Raw genomic sequence first — 26,673 nt, 5'->3', positions numbered from 1 at the left:
ACTTGCACAGAGATATATGTGTTTGAGTGTGTGTTTACAGGGGAGTCTGGTCCCATTAATGTTGCAGAACAAGCCCCTGGAGAGTGACAGAGTGGAGAAAAATAAAGTACGAGCCAATCCCCTCCTAACTGCCATGTTACAGGCTGTATTTAAAAAATGACAGGAGCTGATTGGTTGGTACTTTATCTTTCTCTACCTTATCACTCTCCAAGGCTTAGTACATCTACCCCAGGGGAAACACTGACAGAGCAATGTTGTTTCAGTTATTGCTAGTGATATGGGATGACAGCAGTAAGAGGATGCTTACTACTTCAATGGTCTAGTCCTGATCTCCTCTACATATACATAAAATGAATTCAAGACTGCACAAAATGGTTGAAAGAAAATTTCATGAAACTCTTAAGAATTATCTTAAAATTGCTTTGCTGGTTCACACATTTGTATTGCACTAGAAGACCACACTGCTGAGTAAACTTTTCTTTATTTTACATCATGTATTTTATTAATATAAACAAATTTATATAGCAATAATGGGTTTATTTTTGTTAGCGCACTACTAACCTTTCTGAAAAAGACAACAGGGAGTCCCCACGGCCTTCACATTGTGCTTGATAGGCTTGCGATGGATAACTGTTGATATCATCTGGAAATAAGATTCACAGTTTAATAACAGCAAACTGAACAAGAATCGCTCCTACACTGTATTTACTTATCCAGGGCCGCAACTAGGGGGGGGCTAGAGGTGCACGTGCACCGGGAGGGAATTGCAGGGGGGTGAAAATGCAGACTCTGCCATCTGAAAATGGCCGCCGCCGAAGAGGAGACTAATGCTAGAGGTCCTTACTGGACCTCTAGCGTCTGTCTCTTCCTTGGCGGCGGCCATTTTTGGATGGCCGTTTTCAGCAGATTCCATGCGGACTAGCCGTCCGCATGGACTCTGCTGAAAACGGCCATCAAAAAATGGCCACCGCCAAGGAAGAGACAGATGCTAGAGGTCCTACTGGACCTCTAGTGTCTGTTAGCAGAGCGCAATGCACACAGCGTTCCCGTAAGTGCCGGGAACGCTGGCGCTGCAGGGAGAGGATGCTGAGAGCTGCATCTTCTCCCTTCAAACCCCCCTGGAAACGAGCATGGAACCCCATGGCAACGAGCATGGAACCAGGGAAGTCTGAGTAATGCACTACCTTATGGAGGAGCAAGGACAAAATCCAGGTACGGGAAGGGAGGGGGGCGCAAAATTGCTGCCTTGCACCGGGTGACAGATATCCTAGTTTCGGCCCTGACTTATCTTACTGTGTCCTGAACATCAACATTCTTAACTGATATGCATTCCTTCAATGATTGTACTAACATAAGCAGTCTACTGTATTATTGCACACCATAAGTTTTAGAAGTAAAAAATACAATAATAAGAAAAAAGGTATCAGTAAGGAGAGAAACATTCTAAGGGTGGGATGTACTAAAGGCAAAATTGCGGTAAAACCCCCTAAAAAGCAGTTTTCGGGGGGTTTTATCGCATTCCCCAAATGTACTAAGCAACGGAATGCATCGGGTAATGCCACTTTCAGGTGGCGTTATCCAATAGAAGCCTATGGGTTTCCTATCGGGATGCTCCCCCTTGGTAGGGATCCGATCGAATCACGCCCATCACCCCCCACGGCATGCGCAGAAGGACGGCAGAGGGACTTCTGGGTGTTAAACCCGGAAGTCCCTCAGTCCGGAGGCATCGCAAAGAACAGCTCTTATCGGGAGAGCTGTCCTTTGCGATATTATTGGTACATACCGCGGTGATGAACCAAGGTATGTACCCGAAGACAGGGGGGATGTACCGCATCGCGATGCTTAGTACATCCTGCTCTAAGAGGTTATCAAGGCAACTGTGGAGAAAAACAATACACTCTTCCCTTCATATTTGCCTCTGTAGGGCCACTTAGCACAATTGCCCATATGGGCATGGCCAAAGGAGGAATCATGAATTATAATGAGAATCATTTTTACCATGAGGAATGCTCTACATTTCCTACTCCCCTCCTTCTGTGATGGAATCATCCATCATCACTGAGGTAGCAGATGTGGATACTTGTTTTCAACAGAGCTGTGTTATATGCAAGAATTCAATATTACATATGGCATCACTCCGCTCAAAAACTTCATACACTACGGGGTAAATTTACTAAGATTCGTGTTGGTCCGATTTGCATTTTCGGGTGATATCACTTTTTTGCAAATCGGGAATTTACTATCATTAAAGTCAGGTGATTTGAGTTACTTTTGGTGTTGAAATCGGGTGGTTTAATGCCGCAAATTCGGCCGTTTTGACCAATAGAAATTATATCACCATCGGCTCAATTCGGAAGTACTTTTCACTTATTTCTGCCTAAATTGGAAATTTACCATTATTCGTTTTGCAAAAGTCATCCGTATTTACACTCAAATCGGGGACTCAATGGTAGTTTTTAATGCACCACCTCCTGAGCTGCAAATTGTCATTCAACGTACACAAATCCGAGTGATTTGTGTATGTTTATTAATGGAAAGTGTGTTGTAAGGGTTAATTTAATATAAAAAATTAAGCAGGGTCCCCCCCCCCAAAAGCATAACCAGCCCCGGACATATCTTGTCCTGGTACCTAAATTACGGGGAACAAAACGAGTAGGGTTCCACTGTAATTTAGGTACCAGCAACAGGTTGCAGGGCCAGTCCTGATTTTAATTATAGGGGGGAAAAAAGTTTATTACTAAAGTTTATTCTGTGATTCCCACCATTGACTTCAATGAAGGAGCCGTTCATTGGCTGAGAGAGGCGGGGGCTCACCTCTCTCAGCCAATGAAAGCTCAGATACGGCTCTATAAAGGCAGAAGCCACGTCTGAGCGTTTCATTCGGGAGATATCAACCATCCTGGATCGGGATTTTTGTTTTTTTTGTTTTAAGAAGACCTTCGATGCCTACTTTGGACAAGGGGACCACTCCTGGTAATGTAGGTGAGTATGTGTGTGTGTGTGTGTATGCATGTATGTAATAAAACTGTACTTTCACGGTGTGTGTGTGTTTTGTGTTTTTTTAGACATTAATTTACAGGTGAACTACAGGTACCAGTGGGTCCCTAATGTCCCGCATGCTGGTACTTGTGGTTCTCCAAGTACCAGCATGTGGGGGAGGCTTGCTTGGACCTGCAGTTTGACTGTAAAGACAATGTTGATACTTCTATTCTTTTACACACCACATACACAATCAACCCACCACCCACCACCCAGAGATGGTGGGGATAGCCCCAGGCTATCAGCCTAGGCCAGGGGTGCCCTGGAGGGGGACCCCTTTATTGGGGGGGTCCCCAACTCCCTAGGGATACCTGGCCTGGGCTGACTAGCGGTCAGGACTGATGCTGTGGCTGGGGGTCCTGGTGAAAGGACTCCCTTGGCTGTGGCATCAGCCCCCAGCTAGAAAGGGTCCGGTGCTGGTTTTAATTATAGGGGGATCCCTACGCAAGTTTTTTCCCCCTATAATTAAAACCAGGACTGGCCCTCAAGCCTGGTCCTGGTACCTAAATGACGGTGGAACCCTACTCGTTTTGTTCCCCATATGTCAGGACTGTGACTATTTCAGTACATAAAGATAGATTACTTTTTCCAAAGTTCCTTTGTGGTCGTTGGAGGAGCTATCCTGCTTGCTGGCGTTCTTCACATACAGGGAATAGAGAGTTAAAGTGATCATCTGTTTCCAAGGTGTTGTCAGGTTGTGGGATTCCTAGATTGCTCATTATTTCAAACCTGATTCAATTTGGGTCACATGTTCTGAACTTCCTATGGAACACATACCTCTAGTATAAAGCCTGTTACTAAGTGTGTCTCAGTGTCTGTGCAACGTTACTTTCAGGTCTTTCTTGGACTCCTGCCAGATCCCTGCTGTGCCTGTGGATTGCTGTGGACTTTGCTATATCTCCGCTCATGTTCCAGCTAAACTTCTGATGCCAGTTACCAGCCGCACTACAGAGCTCAACTTAGCCATTGCCTAAGTATTGCTTTTTGCTCCACTGCTGTGGTTTCACCTTTTGCTGCACTATTTACTTTGCCTGTTGCCTCTCACTCCTGTGGACATCGAACCCATCTTCGTTACAGTTGTCAACTGCACCGTTACAGATATCATCACCGCATCGCGGGGCTCAACCCCGTTCCAGATTCTAGTCACACAGCAGGGCTCAACCGTGTTCCGGAACCACACCACTTCACAGGGCTCAACCCCGCTTCAACCTTCATTGCATCTCGGGGCTCAACCCTGCTCCGGATTCTAGTTACACCGCAGGGCTCAACCTAGTTCCGGAACCACACCGCTTCACAGGGCTCAACCCTGCTTCAACCTCATTGCATCACAGGGCTCAACCCTGCTCCGACCTCACTGCATCACAGGGCTCAACCCTGCTCCGACTTCATCGCATCACAGGGCTCAACCCTGCTCTGGCTTCAACGCATCACAGGGCTCAACCCTGTTCCGACCACACCGTATCACAGGGCTCAACCCTGCTCCGACCTCACCGCATCACAGGGCTCAACCCTGCTTCAACCTCACAGCATCACAGGGCTCAACCCTGCTCCGTCTTTCACCACATAACAGGGCTCACTCTGCTCTGGATCTCCATCACTACAGAGTTCCACCCAGGTGAAGCTCCTCTATACCATCCTGAGGTGTTAGCCTCATACTGGACTCGGGGTTCCCTACCATATTAACTTTTCTGTGTTAAAGACTATATGGGGGTTTTCTCCTATGCTCATTATTGCTTATGTGAACCTCAGTGTTGTTGAGACTTTATGTGAGACGTTGCTATTATATTTCTCCTGTGAATAAATTCTATTTACTTTTATTCCGTGCTATCGAGATTTCATGAAAAGATAATTCCTAAAGCCACCCCACTTTATTGTGCCTAGTAGGCCTGCCTCCTCCCAGGAGTCTTAAGTGTCGGCAGCCGTGACACCATAATTGTAGATAGCAGGACAGGCTGACAAGTCTGGGGCTGGTTATGCTTTTGGGGGGGGACCCTACGTCATTTAAAAAAAATGAACCCTAAAAATAAAAAAACAACAACAAACAGTCTGCAGTAATTTCACTGATATGTGCAGCCTGCTTGTTCAGGAGAGAAATTCGGGCGGTGAAATCGGGAGTTCAAAACAGACAGTATCAACCAAATACACCATCTAACAAAACGATCCTGTCAAAACCGGGAACTTGGTAAATTCACAATTTTTTTAAGTGAACAAAACGGCTGTTTTTGATCGATCCTATCCAAGTTGAAAAACGGGACAAATCGGGACAAAATCGAATCCTAGTAAATTTACACCTGGGGCTTTATGTACATACATTAGAGCTCTAAATATGTAGCAAATGTATTAATGTTTTAGATAGTACACTATATAAAAATCTAATTTATTCAACATAAAGCCCTTTATCCACCCTTGCACACTGAGAATGTACATAGAGAAAAGAGGCATAAGTGCTTTGTTGTGTCTGACACATATCAAGACGAGTCCAGATCAAAAACTGTAGCAAATGTGAATAGTTGTCTTAAACCCCATTATATTGTAGAGATAGCGTATACATATAGTGCTATTAGTAAATGATAAGTCATATTACCCTATATAGGGCCTGATTCAGAGCTGAATGCTATTCTGGTGTTCACGCAGAAGCGATTTTCGGTGGTGTGCGCATGCGTCCCAACTGCATTGCACACACTCTGCGAAAGAATTGCGATTGCGCATGCTGTGAGGATTTACTCACAATTTATTGACAGGAAGAGACCGTTATATGGGTGGTTACGGAGAGTCTTGGCGAAAATGCAGGCGTGTCAGGGTCATTTCCTGGGAGTGTACTAGCCAGCGTGTGCGATTGCGCACGCACAGAGCGAACCTCCAGCGTCTTAATTGCCACAGCTATTCTGAGTGACCATAGACTTACTTGTGCTGTCGATGTTTTGAAGATCTGCGTACAATGCTGCGTTTGTGTACGCAGTTGCAGGCAACTACAAGGGCTCCGGTGAGCGTCTCAATACAAAATCTGCTGCCTGTTGTATTAGCATATTTTAGCTACTGCGAACCGTGAGAGTATGCAGTTGTGTATGCATTACCGTCCGTCTCTGAATTTAGACTTATTATCAAGAGTTATATACAGAGAATAGTACTGATTCAGAGTTGTATGCCAATGCTCCAACAGCTACGATTTGTGGATATGCAAAAATATGCTAATGCAACCGAGGGCGGGACTTGTACTGAGATACCCATCTGAGCCTTCGCAGATCATGCAAACATCGACATACTGAGTGAGTGTATGGTTGCTCAGAATGGCTGCCGTAACTGAGATGCCAGAGTCATGTTTCCTGCGTACGGGATTGCAGATGGAATGGTGGAGACACACCTGTATTTTTAGCCGACACTCCCCTGTTGCCTCCACCAAACGCTCCCTGACTGTCAATCACTCTGCAAATAAAGACTTGAAGTGTGTGACTACGGTAAAGTACATTGAATCATGCGCAGTGCAACTCAAACGCATGCACAGTGGCAAAAATTACTCCATTCGCAAAATCATCGGCATAGCGTACAACTCTAAATCAGGCCCAGTGCTGTTAATAAATGCGAGTCACATTTTCAATATAAAACATAATTAAATAAAAATGTAAATACAAATGTAATGAAATACAAAGACATAGGGCCTGATTCAGACCCACTCGCGAGCGGCTGTCCGCTCGCAAGTGGGTCGATGTTATGGACTGAGCATGCGCACGACGGAGGGAGCTCCGTCGTGCGCATGCGCCAGACGCGACGAGCGAAGGAAAGTCCTTCGCTCGTTGTGTCCGATCAAAGGGGGCGTGCTGTCAATGTTGATTGACAGCACGCCCCCTTTGGTGGGCGTGCCGGGGGCGTGCCTCCCTGACGGGGGCGTTCCCACGGGAACGCCTCCCGTCAAAAGCCGGCCCACTGACATCACTAGTGATGTCAGTGGGAGTGATTTTGGCTCTGATAGAGCCAAAATCACTCCGGAGCTTGCGGTTGAAAACCTCAACCGCAGGCTACGGCTCGCAATTTCGATGGTCGCGATGGTCACGACCATCGCGACCATCACAATGCACGCTCGTATAGCCTGTGGGTGGTGACCCACAGCTATACGAGTGTCCAGGAGGACGCTCCATTTTCATGGAGCCCGGCCCTCATTCAGAGCGTGCGCTCTGCTCAGAGCGTACGGCTCTGAATGAGGGCCATAGTTTTACCCTTTAAAGTACAAAGTGAATATTAATTCTTGATGTACTCCAAATTAAAATGTCAATTAAGTAATATGGACAGACGGATATGACATCATCATATAATATAGCTAATAATGATTTAATGATTAAGTACCATCAGGAGCAGCTAGCTCCTGCAGCTGATAGTCATCATCATTACCATTAGGCACTGTTGCACCAGTCCTCCAGCACCTTCAGGAGGTAAGACTCTTAGGGGTAAATTTACTAAAGGTCGATTTGGCATTTTGAGTGATTTGAGGTGTGATTTTCATTCGATTTGGCTTCGATTTTGCTTTTGGGTATTTACTAAAGGCCAAATCTAATGTAAAATCGGACTTCAAATCGAATTTTGACTCAAATCGACCATTGGAAAACATTGGTACTTTTACATAGCCCAAAACACAAAATCCTTATTTACTATCATTCGATTTGAAATCGACCTCAAAATCGGACTTCAAATCGAACTTCCAATCCCCAATACAATAGACCTGCTTCATGCTTTTGATTTGAGCATGAGCAGGTCGGATTGACACAGATACATGCAGACAGCAGTGAGATGCCTGCATGTATCTGGCTGTAAAAAGCAAAGAAAGAGTTAAAATTATAAAAAAATTTACTTAAGGTCCCCCCCCAAATCATAACCAGCCCCGGACTGTTGAAACCTAGTTCTGGTTGACTAAGTACAGGGAAAAAATGACGTAGGGTTTCCCTGTACAACCAGCACTGGGCTATGGGAAGCAGGGCTGGTCCTGGATTTACAGGGAAAAAATTGCGTAGGTTCCCCTGTAAGATCCAGAACTAGCTCTGGACCCTTTCAAACGGGGGACTGATGCCACAGCCAGGGGAGCCCTATCACTGGGCCCCCCAGCCGCAGCATCAGCCCTGTCCATTAGTCAGCCCAGGCCAGGGATCCCTGGGGAGTTGGAGACCCCTTCAAAAAAAGGGGTCTCCCTCTCCAGGGCACCCCTAGCCTGGGCTGATAGCCCGGGGCTATCCCCCCCACCCTGGGCGGTGGGTGGCAGGTTGATTGTGTAAAAATAGATAAAAATAAACAGTGTCATTCCAGTAGAATTGCAGGTCCCAGCAAGCCTCCCCCGCATACTGGTACTTGGAGAACCACAAGTACCAGCTTGCGGGGCATTAAGGGCCCACTGGGACTTGTAGTTCACCTGTAAAGAAATGTTGCAAGAAACACACACACCTTACAAAGTATAACTTTAATACATACATACACACACTCACACAATACTCACCTATATTACCTCCAGTGGTCCCCTTCTCCAGTAGGCATCCATGGGTTAAAATAACAAAACGAAAACCAGACCCTCGCAGTAAGGAGTAATCAGTCTAACCAGAATTATTACTCCTTCCCGTATGAATCCCACAGACGCGGCTTCATCCTAAGGCGAGCTCAGGGAGGACAGAAACCTCCCGTGGAGAAGAAGGGCAAAAGCTTCCCGTGACCCTACGTAATTTTTTCCCTGTACTTAGTCCACCAGAACTGGGTTTCAGTAGTCCGGGGCTGGTTCTGATTTAGGGGGTGACCTCACTTTTTTTTTTTTTTTTAATATAACTATTTACACACTTTTTACAGCCAGATATATGCAGGCATCCCACTGATGTCTGCATGTATCCGTGTGACAACGAACTGCTCATGCTGAAACTGAAAGCATGAAGCAGTTCGTGTGTCGGGGATTTGCAGTTCATTTTGAAGGTGATTTGCCATTTGATTTGGACATGAACATGTCCAATCGAACTGCAAATCACTCTTCAAAACCGACTCAAATCGAATTTTTTTTTCCAAATCTACCTTCAAATCGAATATTAGTAAATTTAGCAAAATCACTGGTTTTCAAACATTCGATTTGAGAAGTGCTAAATCACTCCTCAAATCGACCTGCAAATCGACCAATAGTAAATTTACCCCTTAAAGTGTATTGTGGGCCTGATTCAGCGATGAATGCTTATGCGATCACAGCTGCGATTTCATACAGAACGCAGCTGCGAAAATATGCTACTGGTTCTAAAGATCACCCGAGCATAGGGATGTCCACTGCTGCAGACTCATTTGCGTACGACATGGCTTACCTGCATAAATATTGGTCATATCGAAACACATCGAACAGCCATCTTGCCCTTGCAGCATGTCTGATGAGCCGCAAACACTGCAGCTCACCCAACCTAACTCCCCCCCCCCCCATTACCTCCCCCAAAGGCTGACTATCAATCACTTTGCAAATAGGTTCTCTGTGCGTGCGGAATTGCAAGACAATTGCAGAACGCTCAATCAACGTAAAAAATGCCATTGTGTCAGTCTCTGAATCAGGCCCTGTGTCTGTAGTTTAATCTGCAGCTAGTTATATTGTACCCTATCTGTGCTCGGCCTATACTTTACCACCCCCCTACCCGCTCTGCTGGCTGACAGGCTGATTTGGTATGTATGCAGGTGTACATACACAATTACTGACTTACCGACCAATATATCTGGCCACAGGAAGCGGTAGTGCTGTCAATGTCAGAGTTTCCTGTGGCTGGCATATGGGTCGGTCGGTCGTCTGTGCACACAGGCAGATGTGCTCGATATATCTTAAAGATATCAGGTGTGCTGCACGGCCGACACAATATATCTGTTAACATCATTGTCACAGATGTATTGGGTATGCACACTGATCGATGGCCGTGACGATATATTGTCTGACAACTGTACGGACGATATGTCAGCAAGTGTATACCCAGCTTTAATCAGCCTCTAAGGGCATGAGGAGGTGCAAACAATTATACATGCATGTGTGTGTGCATTTATGGTGCACAGGTGCAGTACTGAAATGTGTATCTTGCACCTAAAAACAGACGTACAGGAAACTCTAAATGAGACCCATGGGGCCAAATGTAATAGGTTGAGAGTTTAAAAAATGTAAGAGAAAACTTGCATGTTTTTCAGACTCAAAAAACTTTCAAGCTTTAAACTCTCATCCAGGTGTTTCCTGTTTTGAAAATACAACTCGATCAATGTATTAGTGTGAGAGTTTTACTGCTAAACTCTCACATTTCCTAAACTCTCACCCTATTACATTTGGCCAATGATCTCTATATGACAATCACTTAGTAATGTCTTATAAGCCCTTCCTCACATGAAAAAATGCAATATCTACTCACTGTTCAGGAGACTTATGAAGGCATGGATGAATCTCTCCGCATACACTGCCTCGGGCTCTGACACAGTTAGCAAATGTAGTGCATGCTGGCTTTGTGGTAAGCTAGAAAGTTCAAGCAACTCATTGTGGTTTATGTCTTTTCCGAAAGCCAAGACAAATAGTGTAAATTTCTCACACTTGGCTTTTCGGGACACTTCCTTCAAATGTTCTCTGTCCCAGGGACTTGTTCTACTACCAAGGATTGTGAAAATGACTTTGTGCTTCCTTGCACTGGGAGCTTTCCTGAAAATATTTTCTATGGCCCACTGAACGGAATAGCCCAATGCAGATGGTCCCTCCAGCTGTGTCACAGCTTCCTGGATGTGGCGTTTCATTATATTTCTGTCATTGTAAGCAACAAGATCAAACTCTGTTTTAACAGGGTTTATATTTCTATTAGGCATGAACCTGGGAGAGGCTTGTTGGAGCAAAGCTACTCTAGCTCCCGCCTCTGATGTTTGTGGCTCCTCTGATATGTAGACATGATCAATCATTCTGCTCACAAAGTCTTTTGCTCGCACAAAGTCATCACTTCTCACACTACGAGAACTGTCCAGAATGAAGACAATGTCCATGTCTATTACAGTGGGAGGAACGGGGTCCAGCTCACACTCTTCATCAGGTTTACACTTGTCTGAAACACATTTGGTATGTAACATTTAGTACTTTATTGCACCAATATACAGTATGTTTACTATAAAAAAAATCCATAAAACATAACCAAAAACATGTTTCTGAGAACTTATAATACATATATATTCTCAAAAATATACAAAAAACTACCTTAGACAGAATACTAACAAGCCAATACTGATAACATTATTTCAATGCAAAGTGTTTACACATTTCTTTACAGTTCTGGAACAAACAACTATTGTTTTCTGATCAAGACTGGTGACATACTACAAGTGTTGAAGAGCTATATTACACAATCAGAAATAATTTACCTGAAATACAAGAATACTAAGTTCTAGTAAGACTAATGCAGTGTTAATGTAGTATTGGAGATCTTTGTGATAGCTATTGTGTTTTGTCCATTTACTAGAAATATATCTTCTAAAGATTATCGGATCACCAAATGTCATTGTCAACAAAATTGTGCCCCAATAGGTTTGACACCAGTCTTAAGGAGTACTGCCCAATGACGTTCTGAATGTTATTTAACCACAGCATGTGTTAGGTTAATTAAAACAACCTCTTTATTTGCAGAATTGCTCATGTTGCATGAAGGCAGTGTTGGGAAATTAATCAAAACATTTATTTTAATTAACCTTTCATGTACATAGCTTGTAATGTATTCCCTTAACTTATAGTTCAATTTAATGAATGTCAATGATTACCATGCAAAATCTATTTTGTTTATGATTAGTCATAATTCGGAATTAACCAGACTCACATTATTATAAGAGTGATTTATTATATTGTAGCATGAGGAAATCATTGACATCTTGTAATATTATCATCATGATCTATTTTTAAATATAATAAGCCATTTATGTAACTCTTACCATAGCACAAAGTGCAGTGAAATAGTAGATTTAGCTTCTGATCTTCCGGTGCCTTCCAAACAAACAACTGGAATACATTACTTTCATCCACCTAATTAATAACAGTATATAGAAGCATTTAAATAAATTATTATTAGCAGTATCATCATTATAAACAGGCTCAATAGAACAATAAATAGTAATTGAGAGACTTTCAGATATTAATTCATGGGAAAAACATTAAAATAAGACTTTCCAAAAAGAGAAGGGACATGTAATCTCTACAGCAGCCCTGTGAGATAATGTACTACCGAGGGGTATTTAGAGCATGACATAAACTACTGCTGGCATAACACTTTCAATTGGTTTCTCTCTCTTTCCCTGTCTTGACTTCACGATATCCCAGCATCTATATCATGTTTTATTTTCTCTCTGTTGCATACAGCACTACAGCTGTCATTCTCTCTGGGGTAGATGTATGAAGAAGTGAAACGAGTGGAGAAGTGTGACAGTGGAGAAGTTGCCCATGGCAACCAATCAGCATTTTTACTTACCTTCTGATAAAACCGTCAGGATACTAGGATGGAGAAACGCGTTGAGAGTTTATTTATATACCTACCTACTTACCACCTTATACAACTGACCGGACCTCTTGCGATGCAATCCAAGTGACGAGGTAAATGTTTCCCTTTTGGCTAGAGTCTGGCTAACAGGACGGCGCATAGAAAGCCTGTATTTCCGTGGATTACAGCTACAGCTGGAGCTTGTGTAAAACCGGACCAGCATCTAACCCGAGGAGTTGGAGTGCCGGGACTAGGCTGGGTAATTATACCGGGATCTTGTATTGCTCCTAATTGTGCTGATAGCTAAATATCTTTAGCAAGAATGGATACTTGTGCCAGAAAAATTCTTGCATACTACGTCCGGATTGAGGTTCACTCTAAAATCGGAGGGGACTATATACAGTATGCTACACAAACTAATCCAACTTGGGAACTTGCACTTATAATTAAGCATATCTCTTATTTGTAAGGTGGTTATGGTATTGTTTCTGTGTAGTAGATTTTGAACAGTCAGTTTTTTATGGCTTATATGCTAATATCTTTTTTTAATGTAATAAATATTGTATTTTAATATAATTTGTGTTCAGAATTAATTCAGAGCATCCCCTATGATATTATCATGATCTTTTTTGTGCAATCAGCTTTGAGGTTGCACTTATCAAGTACATTCTATAAAATTATAGGTACAAGCTGTTTGGTTGCCATGTGCAACTTCTCCATTGGCACACTTCTCCACTCTTTTCACTGCTTCATACATCTACCCCTCTGTCTTCCTTCTTGTACATTCTTTTTTCTGTAGCCTAGGGAAGGACATTGGAAGCCAATGGTTAGCAACCATCAATGTTCCTGATTCATTGGAAGTATTTTTTCCATTGAATTCCAAGTATTTGGTGGTTGCCAGCCATTGGATGCAGCTTTGCGATGCCTATCCATTTGCTATCTGTTTCTGTACAGCTGCAGACACCCGGAAGTGGTGTCCACAGTTTAGTTAATGGACGCATACATGAAGCTCTAAGTGGTTCTGCGTATGTGCACAGAAAAAACATTGATCGTTATTATCTTGCCTTTTTTTTGCTTTTGATTCACTCTTTCATCTTTCCCTGTGTCACTTCCTCTTTCTTTCAACCTACTGTACGCTCATCATTTAATAACTAGGCATCAAGAAAAATAGTGCCAAAACTATACCAACTTGGACATGGTGGGGCTTATACAAAGTTAGGAGCATTTAAAAAGCAAGAAGCAATTTGTACTTGGCCAAAAATATGTTGCACTACATGTACATGTTGGAAGCAGCCCCCCAGTCCCTTTTATGCACAGTAATTGCACCCCATTGTAGGAAACAATGGGAAGGGAGCATCCGTGTTAGAACACAAAGGCCCTCATTCAGAAGAGGCGGTCGCAAGAAGCGAGCGCTCGCTCTGCATGAGGGCAGCCACTTGAATTTTCTAGTGCGGCCTCCTGGTCGCTAGCTAAGCTGTGGGTTGCCACCCACAGCTTTAGTGACTGACCAGGTTGATGGTCGCGATGGCCATCGGGGCTTGCGACGAGACCCTAAGGTTGGGTCTCGGCAACCGCAAGCCCCAGGGAGCATCCTGCTCTGATCGAGCAGGAAGCTCCCCACTGACATCACTGCTGATCTCAGTGCGGCCGCCCACAAAATGGCAGGCATTCCTTAAGGAACGCCTCCGTTTGTGAAACCAACCCCACCGCCATGCCTGCAAAATGGGGCGAGCTGTCGATCAACATCGACAGCCGCCCCTTTTGTAGTGAGCTGCGGACCGAAAGAATTTCTCTCTCGCTCCGGGGCTTGCGCACACGCAGTACGGCCGCTGCGCATGCGCAGGGCCTAACCATCGACCCGGTTGCGAGTGCTCAGCGCTTGCGACCAGGTCTGAATGAGGGCCCAAGTGCTCCTTGAGATGACACCCTCATAAACCTGGTTATTGGGGTCCTTTGACCCCTCCTCAGAGAACCGCCACCATACTTTTTTTATTTCGGCCTTCTATTACCTAATGTAGTGTCCAGGACACTGAATCTACACTGCAGCTCTCACTTGACTGCATCACTATTTGTTCGGCTGTACACTCCTGTGTGGGTACATATTAGTTTCCACTACTGTGGTCTTTACCTGTGTTCCTGGATTTGGTTCCATATACTGCTTGTTATTATGACCATATTTCTGAGGAGTAGTTGCTGAATTACATACTTGTACATCTATTTGGCACTAAAAAAAGGTTCACTTGGAACTTCCTAAAACACATGAGTTACATTTAAGACACTCTTGCCTACACTCCCAGAAGTCACGGGAGGTTTCTGTTTTTTCGTGTAACCCCCCGCACCACCGGAAGTATAGGCAGATCTCCCGCATCCTGCCCACTTCCTAGTGAAGCATGCAGTATGGGGAGATTTAATAGGGAATTTGTGGGTCCGCGAGGACGGAGCAGGGCTATATGGCACTATTTGCGTCATTTAGCCCCGCTCCGTCCTCATGTCATCAGTCCGGCCCCGCCCCCTGAACCGGCCTCTAGAGGCAGCTCTCGAGGCTGCTCGAAGAATGTATGTCTATAAGGTCGGTAAGTATGATTTAAGATGAACCATCTATTGAATAAATGGGCAGGAATTAGAATCCGTCATTATTCAGAATTGTTTTTTGATCCTGGTACCAACTGGATAAGGGTAGCAGGAAGATGGCTAATTAGCATTCACTCTACATATACCTAAATGCAGGAACTTGAAAGGATGTTTGGACTTCTCCCACTAGAATGGCATTGGTTTTTATTAAACTGCCAGTGACATGGGAAAAACACTGGTGAGTAGGTGTTTTAACCCACAACAAATCCCAAAATATCGTTGGTGATTTGCATTTGAACCCTCCAGATCACTGGATATTAAATCTGATGTTTTGGATGATGATTTGCAGTGAGCACGTACTTACATTCAAAATTGTATTCTTTCACATTTTCCCCAATATTTGTATTTTAAATCTCAGGACAAGTCTGGTTGTTTAATAGCACTGTTGTGCAGACAGGTCAATAGTCTCACTTGTATTATTGCATTCAAATAATCACTCATTCAAAATTCTACACACAATTACTTATTTTCATCATTGGGGGAAGACCAGAGACAATTGACCAATATCTTGCAGAGCTGCAATGTTCTCCCTATACCATTTTGCCAGCCGGGTGGGTGATGTGTAGTACTTGGCAATAATGAAAAATGTTGATATAATTTTTAGAGGCTCTTACATTACTCACTTGCTGGCATGACACAATCATTTTGAAATTACTCTTGCAGATGTTGCTCACTTATTGGCTGGACACAGTGCACACTGCACGCCCTACATGCTCCATCTACCCTCTCTGCAATCTTCCTGCTTTTCAAACCAGGCCCTGTCTCTTAAGACTGGGTAAGGTTTTCTGATGGGAGGGATCTCTGTGACTGTATGGCACAGTAACATCAGCAATTTGCGACTCTGGAGATTTCTGATGGGAGGGGGATCTGTGATTGTGCCTATCACAGTAATGTATGTAAAGCACGACTCTGATGTGAGTCACAGTCACAGGTCTCCCTCCCATCAAAGATTCCTCCCACATGTTTAACAAGCAGACCTCAATCAGATAGCTCTCCCAGAGCGAGTGATCTGCAGAGCATAACCAGTTTTGGAGTTGCAGTTCATTGCGAGACTAGCAATGGGCCGCAATTGGTGGAGCTCTGTAATACTGGTTACACTATACCGAGGACTCATTCTGGGGAAGCCATGTGATTGGTGCCATTAGAGTGCAGAGTGGCATGTAAAAAGAGCTAGGTGGAGTGCCAGTGAAATTGATCCTGGGAAGAACAATGAGTTTTATTTACTTCAGGTGTTTACTGTGGACAGGGACACATTACACCTCCCGATTCAGTTGGAGAAGATAATGTCCACTATAAAACTATGCCCTGTGGAAGACCTATAAAAACTTAATTGCTGAATCCTTAGGCCATCTGCCAGATTGCTAAATACCAGCCCGGGAAATGAGAACACTGCCCCCCATAAATGGCTGAAGGATGCATTATTATTTTCCCTATAAAAGATACAAAATATCATACTGTCAGATGGGATGCAGTCAGTTTGCCGGCGAACAGGATGCCAACTGTTGAAATCCCGGCGTCAAAATCCCGACACGGGCCTAAACATAGGCGTCGAAATCCCAAGGCCAGTTTAGATACCGACACCGGAATCTCAACAGCCGGCATCCCGATCGTAAGTATTGCAGGGCTCCTTAGTTGTTAGGCACTGGGGGAGAGGGTTAGGTTTAGGCACCATGGGGGGTTAGGATTAGGCTTTAGGAGGGGGGAGGTTAGGGTTAGGCAGCACTGGGGGGGCTTAGGGTTAGGCACTAAGGGGGCACGGTTGAGTTTAGGCACCAAGGGGGGAGGGTTAGGTTTAGGTACTAATGGGGACGGTTAGGGTGAGGAGTGGGGAGGGTTAGGGTGCAAAAACAGAGGGTTAGGGTTAGAGGGAGAAGGGGAGAGGGTTAGTATACTTATCTGATCCTTGTCGGGATACCGAGCATTGGGATGCTGCTGTCGGCATTTTGACAGAAGGTATCCCGACTGCCGGGATTTCATACCGATTACTGTCAGATAACCCTTGCAACCACTTGTACCAATATTCCAGCCAAAATCCTAGCTACAGTATAAGATTGTATAAAGTAATTTATTTTATAATACACCAAGACCAAACCAGCTTAATGCAGTCTCCTTATGCATTTGATACTCTTCCCATTCTAAATTGGGTGTTAGAAAGTGGAGGCTCTGAATTTGTCAAAAGCTTTTGATTCCATTGAAAGAGCCTGTTTGTGCGAGTCATAATTGGTTTCACATGCTGTACCAAGATCCTGTAGCAAAGACAGATAAAAGGGAGGAAGGGGTTTCTAACATTTTCATGTTAAAATAAAGACCTTGACAGGCATGCCCACTTTCCTCTGCTCTGTGTGCAATCACAATAGAGCCTCTAGTAATATCTACAGTATCAGGAATCCGGGCTGTTTATGATGCCGTCTTTCCTGAGTGATCGCTATAGCTCTTTGCTAGCAGTTCTACAGACAATAGAACAATTTGGTCAATTCTTAGAGTTAAATATGAATTGGGGAAAATCACTTATATTCTCTGTATATGCACACAAAAAATCACTTTGCCTGCTTAACTCCCCTTTATCTTTATTCAAGTGTGCAAGGTATTAACTGGTTTAAGAGCAAGGCTGATCACTGGATATCTCTTCCACTAACCTTGCCAGGCAGAATAAGCTAATTAAGATGACATCTTTTCTCAGCTGCTGAATGTTATATGTCACTACCCCACTGGTTACTCTTAAGACAAATATATTTTATATTCACTTATTCACATGTATTTGTTGCCGCCTAGCTAAACTAACTTCAACACCTGGCAACCATTCATGGGAAGGACATAATGTAGGGGTGGTTTTTAGCACATACTTGCTAGAAAATTACCAATGAACAGTGTCTTTCTTTAATCACTTACAGCGAAACACCAAATTCTCAATTGTTTACAGCTAGGCAGATCTGCATTTCTCTAATCTCACAAACCAAGGTCTCCCATTTCAGCCATTTGTGGTTTATGAAGACTCCTTCAAAACTATCTATAATTTGATGGAGGACTGAGGGCCTGATTCAGACCCGGTCGCAAGCGCTGTGTGCTCGCAACCGGGTCAATGGTAGGCCAGTGCACATGCGCACGACGGAGCCAGCTCCGTCGTGCGCATGTGCGAGACCCGGATAGCGATGGGCAATCTGTCACTCCGGGTCTCGTACCAAAGGGGGCGTGCTGTCGATGTTGATTGACAGCACGCCCTCTTTGGTGGGTGGGCCGGGGGCATGGCTGCCCAGAGGGAAGCGTTCCCATGGGAACGTCTACCGTCTGGGGCCGTCCCCACTGACATCACAAGTGATGTCAGTGGAGAGCATTCGGCTCTGTTAGAGCCGAAAGCTCTATGGGGCTTGCGGCAACGAGACCCTACCACAAGGGTCTCGTCGCAAGCACAATGGTCGCGCTGGTCTTGACCATCGCGACCATCATCATGGCCGCTAGCTATAGCTGTGGGTCACCCACAGCTATGCGAGCAGCCAGGAGGCCGTTCTAAAAAAAAAAAAAATGCCAGGCCCTGATTCAGAGCGAGCGCTCTGTCAGAGCGTCCGGCTCTGAATCAGGCCCTGAGTGTGATAGGGGTGTTACTCAGATCAACGATCTTATAAAGAGTGGGGCAAACTTATCCTTTCAACTAGAAATAAAATGACATGATCCAATTAACACATTTTCAGGTACATTTCCTAGTGAAGTGGGCAGAATGAGGAGAATACCCGCGTCGATCGCGGGTCTCCGTGAAGGGGCGGGGCTTAAGATGTGATTCTGCATGAATCACAGCATTTGGCCCCGCCTCCTATGTAAATTTTACCCAATCGCGGGCAGTTTTGCCACGAGGGGGCGGGGCTTAATGACGTGATTCGTTTGGCCCCGCCCCCATCGGCTCCCTGCTGCTTCTCTTACCCGGGCTTCTCCCGGGAAGAGATTCTGAAAGGTAGGTAAGTATGAGTAATGCCCTGTATAACACATTATGCCACATGCAGTAATGCCCTGTATAACACATTATGCCATACACAGTAATGCCCTGTATATTATATTGTGCCACACACAGTAATTCTCTTTATAATACAGTATCCCTAATTCAAATTATGTCACACATTAGTCCCTTATTCATCTTATGACACACAGTGGTGCCCCTTTTACACAATGCCCAAATTAGTGCCCCTTATACGCAAGGCCCACAGTACTGAGTAGTAGTGCCCTTAATACAATGCCCACAGTAGTAGTGCCCCCTATAGTAGTGCCCACATTAGTAGTGCCCCAGTAATAATGCCCCCTATATTAGTGCCCACAGTAGGAATGCCCCCTATAGTAGTGCCCAAAGTTGTAATGCCCCCATTAGTGCCCCCAGTAGTAATGCCCCCTTATAGACATGTCCCCAGTAGTAATGACCCCTTATAGACATGCCCCCAGTAGTAATGCCCCCAGTAGTAATGCCCCCTTATAGACATGCCCCCAGTAGAAATGACCCCTTATAGACATGCTTCCAGTAGTAATGCCCCCCTATAGACATGCCCCCAATAGTAATGCCCCTTATAGACATGCCCCCAGTAGTAATGCCCCCTTATAGACATGCCCCAGTAGTAATGCCCCAGTAGTAATGCCCCTTATAGACATGCTCCCAGTAGTAAAGCCCCCCTATAGACATGTCCCCAGTAGTAATGCCCCTTACAGACATGCCCCCAGTAGTAATGCCCAAGTAATAATGCCCCTTATAGACATGCTCCCAGTAGTAAAGCCCCCCTATAGACATGCCCCCAGTAGTAATGCCCCCTTATAGACATGCCCCCAGTAGTAATGCCCCCATGCCTCCCTTCTGAAAAATAAAAAATACAAACACAATACTTACCTTAGGCCCCACTCCTGCGTACGCTCCGACGTCCGCTGCCGTCCGGTCCGACCACGGCTCCACCACGGATCTATGGGTGAGACGTCATGACATCCCTCCCATAGTGCTCTATGCGGGAGCCGGAGCTCTGGAGCGAGCTTCGGCTGCTGCTGCAGGGACGGAGCTGGGTGCCTGCTGATAACAAATATCAATGTTAACAACGCGGCAACGCGGGGAGGTCCGGCGCTGGGGGTTTTTTTTTATTATGGGATTATTATTTTTTTACCTTCTGGGGACTCAGTGGCGCCCTCTAGGGGCCGGCGCCCCAGGCGACTGCCCTGTTAGCCCACCCCTAGAACCGCCACTGTTGGGGTCCCAGGGGCACTCTAGATACATACTGTATAATAGTAGTCTAACTATCAAAAGAATAGACAGACGTAAAAAAGTCAGGAGTTAAGAGCAGGCAGTCATAAATTTAAGAGTTTAAGAGTTAGGCCAACATGGGTAGTCAGTTAGGTAGGGGATAATATCAGTAGTCAAATAAAAAACAAACAGGATACTGTACAAACATAAACTGGTATATCAAACAAGACATAGGCAGGAATAACACCAGGTCAGGTAAGGAGAAGGACAAGTTTCACATACTATTACTGGAGAACTCCCAGAGTACCCAGGCACAGGGGCCTATTCATCAACACTAAAATAAAGTTTTTAAGGACATTCTCCTTAAATAACGTTATTTTAGTATTCATGAACACACTTAGCACAGGAGATATCACTGATATCTCCTTGCTAAGTCCCCCTGCGTTAATTTCCACACGCCCCATACATTAGTATGGGGATATGGAAATTATGGTATTCATCAAATTCCGAAAATTAATGATGGTGTTACTATCCGCCACTGTGAGGTGGTGCATAGTAGGTAACGCTTACCTGCTTCCAGCTGGGCAGGTCCGCCGGCGTCTCCCTCCGGCGCTCTGGTCTCTCCTCCGGCTCAGTCTGCTATGCTGGCATGTGTTCTCCCAGCAGAGCACAATAAAGTTTAGACAAAAAAAAAGTTTTTTTTTTTCTATACAGTACTGTGTTCTTCTGGGAGAACACATGCCAGCATAGCAGACTGAGCCGGAGACTACTGCGCGGGCAGGTATGTGCTGGACGGGGTAAGTGAGCGGGGGGAGCGGGGGGGGAGGGGGGCAGGTGAGCAGAGGGGGACACACAAAATTACTGCCTCTGTATGAATGATGAATTCCTCCGGTAATTAGGTAGAACTAAATGCGAGTTCTAAACCTAATTACCTCCAGAGAAAGTTTAGGTATGATGAATAAGCCCCACAGAATGCTTTTGAGTCTACTGCAGCTAACTTTCCTCTAGGGTACTCTAATACCCTCCAGGACTTGATAAAGCACAAGGAGCAAAGTCAAACAGTCAGAACTGAAGGAGTCATAGAGCCAAAGAGTAGATAAATAAAAGGTAGACATACATCACAGTACCATTTTAAAAAGACAGAAAGCTTCATAGAATAATAATGTTTCAAGAGATGCTAAAACAAAAATCATAGTTTGCCTCCATAACTCACCGCAAAAGCTGTCTTAACATTGGGGACATCGCGGAAAGCGATAACTGCAGGTATGATTTTAAGCGCCCGTAGTTCCAATACAGCTGTGTTTATTGATGTGGAATCTTTGGAAGGTCCATTAGCAAAAAAAACAGCAATATTTCTCATGAGGGCTCCATGACGGACACGCTTGAAGATATTCCTAGCCACAAACCTCATGGCTTCCCCAATGTTTCTCTGGGAGCTTCTCCTTTCAGATGTGATGTTTTGAATTGCTTCTAGTAATAGGTTTTTATTCTTGTAGTCAGCGAAACGAATGAGGTACTTAACATTATTGCTGTAAGAGACTACTGCCACACGTGCCCCTTTGGGGCAATTACTGTCACTAATTTCCATCTGTTTTACAAGGGAGATGATAATGTCCTTCATTCTCTGAAAGGCAACTTGTGAAACGTCTTCCGATACATCAATAGCAAACACTACTTCACTTGGATAAACTGGACATTTAGGAGGACCTTAAATTAAAATATGAATGCCATTATATCTTATTCATACGGATAATGACAATGTAAATATATAGTAATGTTAAAAGTTTTACCTGAGAAGCAAGCTGTAAATAAAGACATTTCAGTATGTTAAAATAAGAAATCATTGTTTTTGAAAAACAAATATTATAGATGGAAACTGAATTTACTTACGGCAATTTTCTCGTGTAAAATTTACAAGTTCGCATGTCTGTAAAAACATTGCAATATAATATATGGATGATTACAAAGAAAGCTGTAGTCCAAGTAGTGCTGTATAATTACTTCACATATAATGCAAAAAACAAAAGACTTTTGACTTTGATTTATCCAGTTTTGTTTAAATTAAAATATCAGGACTATTCTTTCTTTTTTACTACGAACAGTGTTTAATTACCAAATTGGGGCCTGATTTAGCACGGATCGCACGGCTGTGTTCGCACACACATGCTAACTGCGAAAATATGCTAATGAATGCAATCGCACAGCAACCGCAGCACTATACCAAGACACCCATCACTGTATAAAAAGCCGCCCCCCACTTCCCATGACATGCATCCGCCAGTCAACAAAAACATCGGTAACATCAGAACCATTCGCACAGTTGTGGTTGACCTGACCCTGCCGAAACAAACTGCTAAACTTCCTGTCGCCATCTAGACCTCTGCCAGCGTATGCTATCACAGGGGCTTAATTATGCAAGCCCCTGTAACAGCATTTAAACGCACAGGCATGCCTGCATTTCTCTTAACACCCCCCTTCACCACCCCCAAACGGACACTTCCTGTCAATCTCTGTGCTCACTGTGGTCGCTTCCCGATCGCAACAGCCGGTTTGCACACGCGCACTTTGACGCATGTACAGATTGCAAACATCGACCGGCTGCGTACGAACGCAGCCGTGCGATACTTGCTGAATCGGGCCCTTAGTACACAATGGCACAGGCATGGAATAGATGCAACTCAAGCCAGATTTCCACAGAAGATAACTGACCCCTGCAAAGATGCAATGGCTATTTGGGGGATTCAGGGTTCATACATATATAGGATTTGCAGTATTTGTTTCTGTCAAAGCTGTTAAGCATTAACATTGTGTTGACTTCAATGGTCCTTTCACATAAGGATTGATAATACTTTTTTTAAGTTGCAAAAAAAGTGGGCAAAGGGATAAATCACACAGGAATATGATAATAATTTTAGAAACAAAAAAGCATATGTTGGTCTCCAATCTAACTGACAAAAATATTGGGTATGCAATCCAAATTATTTATTTATCTTGTATGAAATTTTATTATTATGACTGTTATATATGTGTATGATTATTTGTATATGATTATAGTGTAATTTCAATGTGAATTATGCATGTTATTATCAGTCAATAAGGTAACAATGTATTGATTGATATGTGCATTTAAACTGATGCCGGGGGAAGAGAACCACACCTCTGATGAAGTCATTGGGTGACGAAACATGTTGAGGTTTGGCTTGTGATGTGGACGCTGTAACGAGATCTGCCTGTGTCCAAAGCCGGCGTTACTCGTAGAAGAGGTCTCATTCCTGGAGCTGCTGCTATCTGCCAGGGACTGGGTGACCGCTGAAATGTCATGCTTGCTGTTTTAAACTTTAAATGTATGTGGATATTTACACAACTAAAGAGTATGTTTTACCTTATTACTGAGTGCGCTCTCCTGTATCCATTTATTTCAAATTATTAATAAAGGTACATTTTAAATGTAAAACATTTTTTTCATTTATTACTGTGTTTTTTCTTAAAGTGTAGAGTACCTTATTTTTTTCTCTTAGTTTGCATACCCTTTCAAAATTACAGTAGTCATACGGAAAGCAACTCAGATGGGGGGCTACATTGGGTAAGTTACTGGCCTCTAAGGAGGTACATTTACTAGTTTGATTTGGTATTCGATTTTATGAATCTATAAAATCGTCTGAAATCGAATTTAAAACAAACTGTAAAATCCCTTAACAAATTCATTATTTAATAATATTCGATTTTGCAATCGATTTTCAATTCGAATTCGATTTTGATCAATTTTAAGAAGGGATTTTGTTTTCAGTTTATGAAATCCCTTCCAAATTCGAATGCAAAATAGAAAGCAAAATCTAACTAAGCTCCTCATTTCTTCCTATTGGGCCAAATGTATCACATGCATACTAATTAATAGGGGAAAAAATTGGAAACACTTGCGCACACTCTAGAAAAGTGAAAGTGATTTATAATTTCTTCATAAATATAATATGCTCATCTTATATAGACATTTATATGGATATATATTGTATACATATATTTTTTTTTGTCTGGCTATGTCGGCTGCACCTTTGCTATGGGGGCCCCCAAAGAGCTAGTTACGCCCCTGATACCACAGGTAGGTGCACAGCATAGCATAGCCTTGAAAATCCATTATTCCTACAGCCAGACTGCCCCCATGCTTTTGGGAACTTTTAAAGACATCATAATCAATTTTCAGCCAAAAGAATACTTTAGAAGCTCAAATCGACTGTCTCATTATTCTATTCATTTGGGGATTTGAAGGACGAATTTACGCTTGATTTACGTTCGATTTGCAAATCGAATGTTAGTAAATGAAGGGATCCTATATTTGACTACGGGAAAACATTGATGTTTTGCCTATATTCGATTTTGAGTGAAATTCTGTTTTCTGTTCAATTTGACATCCGTTTTTGGCTTTAGCAAATTTCCGATATCAAAATTGAATGGCAGATCGAACAGAATCCAAAATCAATCTTTAGTAAATATATCCCTAAGTCACTAATAAACTTATACCATATCTACAATGTAGGCTTCATTGCTGCTTCAGATGTTGAGGAATCTTTCTTTCCTGAGGACTATGGGATACTTTCAGGCATGCTGAATGTAAAGTGGGACAGAAATGCACCTGTTAGCAATTACTTTCACAAGGATCCATTATGATTGCGCACTTGCACTAGCCATATTTCTGGTGCAAAATATCAGTCTGAAAACAGGAGTATTTACTCATACATAACTGTCACGGCTTGGCGTGCACCTGGACCCGGAGTGGAGTCGGATGGCAAGTGAGGATTTGTTTGTTGGTACTGGAAAGCAGCCGGTCTAAGGGGGGTATGAATGAATGAAAAGGTAACTTGGGTACACACATAGGGTGAGGTAAAGCTGAGGAGACGCTGGTGGTACTCGGTGGACCGAGGTCGGCAGGACAGACAGCAGGTTGTGGGTACAGTCGGCGAGTAGTAAACAGGAGCCGGACCGCAACAAGACTGAGAGGTGAAACTGTTAGAGACACACTGGAACTACGGCACTTTAAGGAGCAAGGGAGCGCAGAGAACTAGCTCACAGCATACGCTGTGACAGACGTTGCACTGGCAACTAAAGGACCTCTTGACAGCCCTTTAGTACCCTCAGGTAGTGCAGGATTGGCTGCTAGCACTCCCAGCCCAGGCTGTGACCGGATTGGCTCAAACCAGACATCTGACCAGAATCCAAGACGCGCCCAGCAGCCTACAGCGCAGAAGCGCTGCCAGTCTCACCCCCTCTCACCTGCCTCCAGATGGAAGCCCTTAATCTGCGGAAGCTCACTGTGCCCTGCGCTGCTCTCCAGGACCCTGCACCCCCGCCGGAAGCCCTGCGCCAGAGCGCCCAGAGCGGTAAGGACCGTGATCTCGGCAGCCTCTCAGCCCTGATTGTGACAGTACCCCCTCCTTTAGGGGTGGCCTCTGTACACTTCTTGGGTTTACCAGGATTTTCTGAATAAAATTTAAGCACCAAACAAGGAGCATGGACATCCTCTGCTTTCACCCAGCATCGCTCTTCGGGTCCATAACCTCTCCAATCCAGCAAGTATTGAAGCTGACCATAGCGAAAACGAGAGTCCAGGATTTGTTTGACCTCAAACTCTATGCCCCTCTCAGTAAGGACCTTGGGAGAGCGTGGCAGAACTTTGCGAAAGCGATTCAGGATAAGCGGTTTCAGCAGAGAAATATGGAAAGAGTTAGGTATTTTGTGGTAGGATGGGAGTTTCAGTTTGTAGGCCACTGGATTGAGCACTTGAATGATGGGAAATGGACCGATGAAGCAGGGAGCAAACTTCATAGATGGAACCTTGAGGCGAAGATTACGAGTAGACAGCTACACTAAGTCGCCCATTTTTAGGTTGGGCACCGCTCTTCTCTTCTTGTCAGCCCCTACTTTGTATCAGGTAGAAGCTTTCCGTAGGGCGGAATGCACTTGAGTCCGAATTTGTGAAAATTTCTATAGTGTAGAGGTTACCGCTGGTACATCAAAAACTGGCAATTCTTTGAACTCTGGTACTCTGGGATTCAGACCAAACACTACAAAAAATGGGGTTTGACCCGTTGATGAATGATAAGAGCTATTGTGAGCAAATGCTGCCCAGGGTAGAGTGTCTGCCCAGTTGTCTTGGGATGAGGACATATGAGTTCGGAAAAAGGTGTCAAGGTCTTGATTGACCCTTTCTGTAGATCCATTAGACTGGGGCTGATAAGCCGTGGAGAAGTTCAGTTTGATTTGGAAGACGGAACAGAGGGCTCTCCAAATTTTTGCTACAAACTGCACCTCCCCCTATCGGAGACAATTTCGGTTGGAAGTCCG

General features: G+C 44.1%; 1 protein-coding gene across 1 annotated transcript in view; it reads right to left on the bottom strand.

Annotated features, from left to right (window-relative positions):
• Positions 1-26,673, bottom strand: part of LOC148535363 (collagen alpha-4(VI) chain-like) — a 423,891-nt gene that overhangs the window by 75,009 nt on the left and 322,209 nt on the right. Inside the window, 6 exon segments of the mRNA XM_088462796.1 lie at positions 562-643; positions 10,419-11,090; positions 11,965-12,055; positions 21,551-22,044; positions 22,128-22,139; positions 22,228-22,264. Coding sequence (XP_088318922.1) covers positions 562-643; positions 10,419-11,090; positions 11,965-12,055; positions 21,551-22,044; positions 22,128-22,139; positions 22,228-22,264 — 1,388 coding nt within the window.

Source organism: Taudactylus pleione, unplaced genomic scaffold, assembly GCF_031769625.1.
Source record: "Taudactylus pleione unplaced genomic scaffold, aTauple2 ptg000053l, whole genome shotgun sequence".
NCBI classification, from domain to species: Eukaryota; Metazoa; Chordata; class Amphibia; order Anura; family Myobatrachidae; genus Taudactylus; species Taudactylus pleione.
This window is presented reverse-complemented; position numbering and strand designations above follow the sequence as displayed.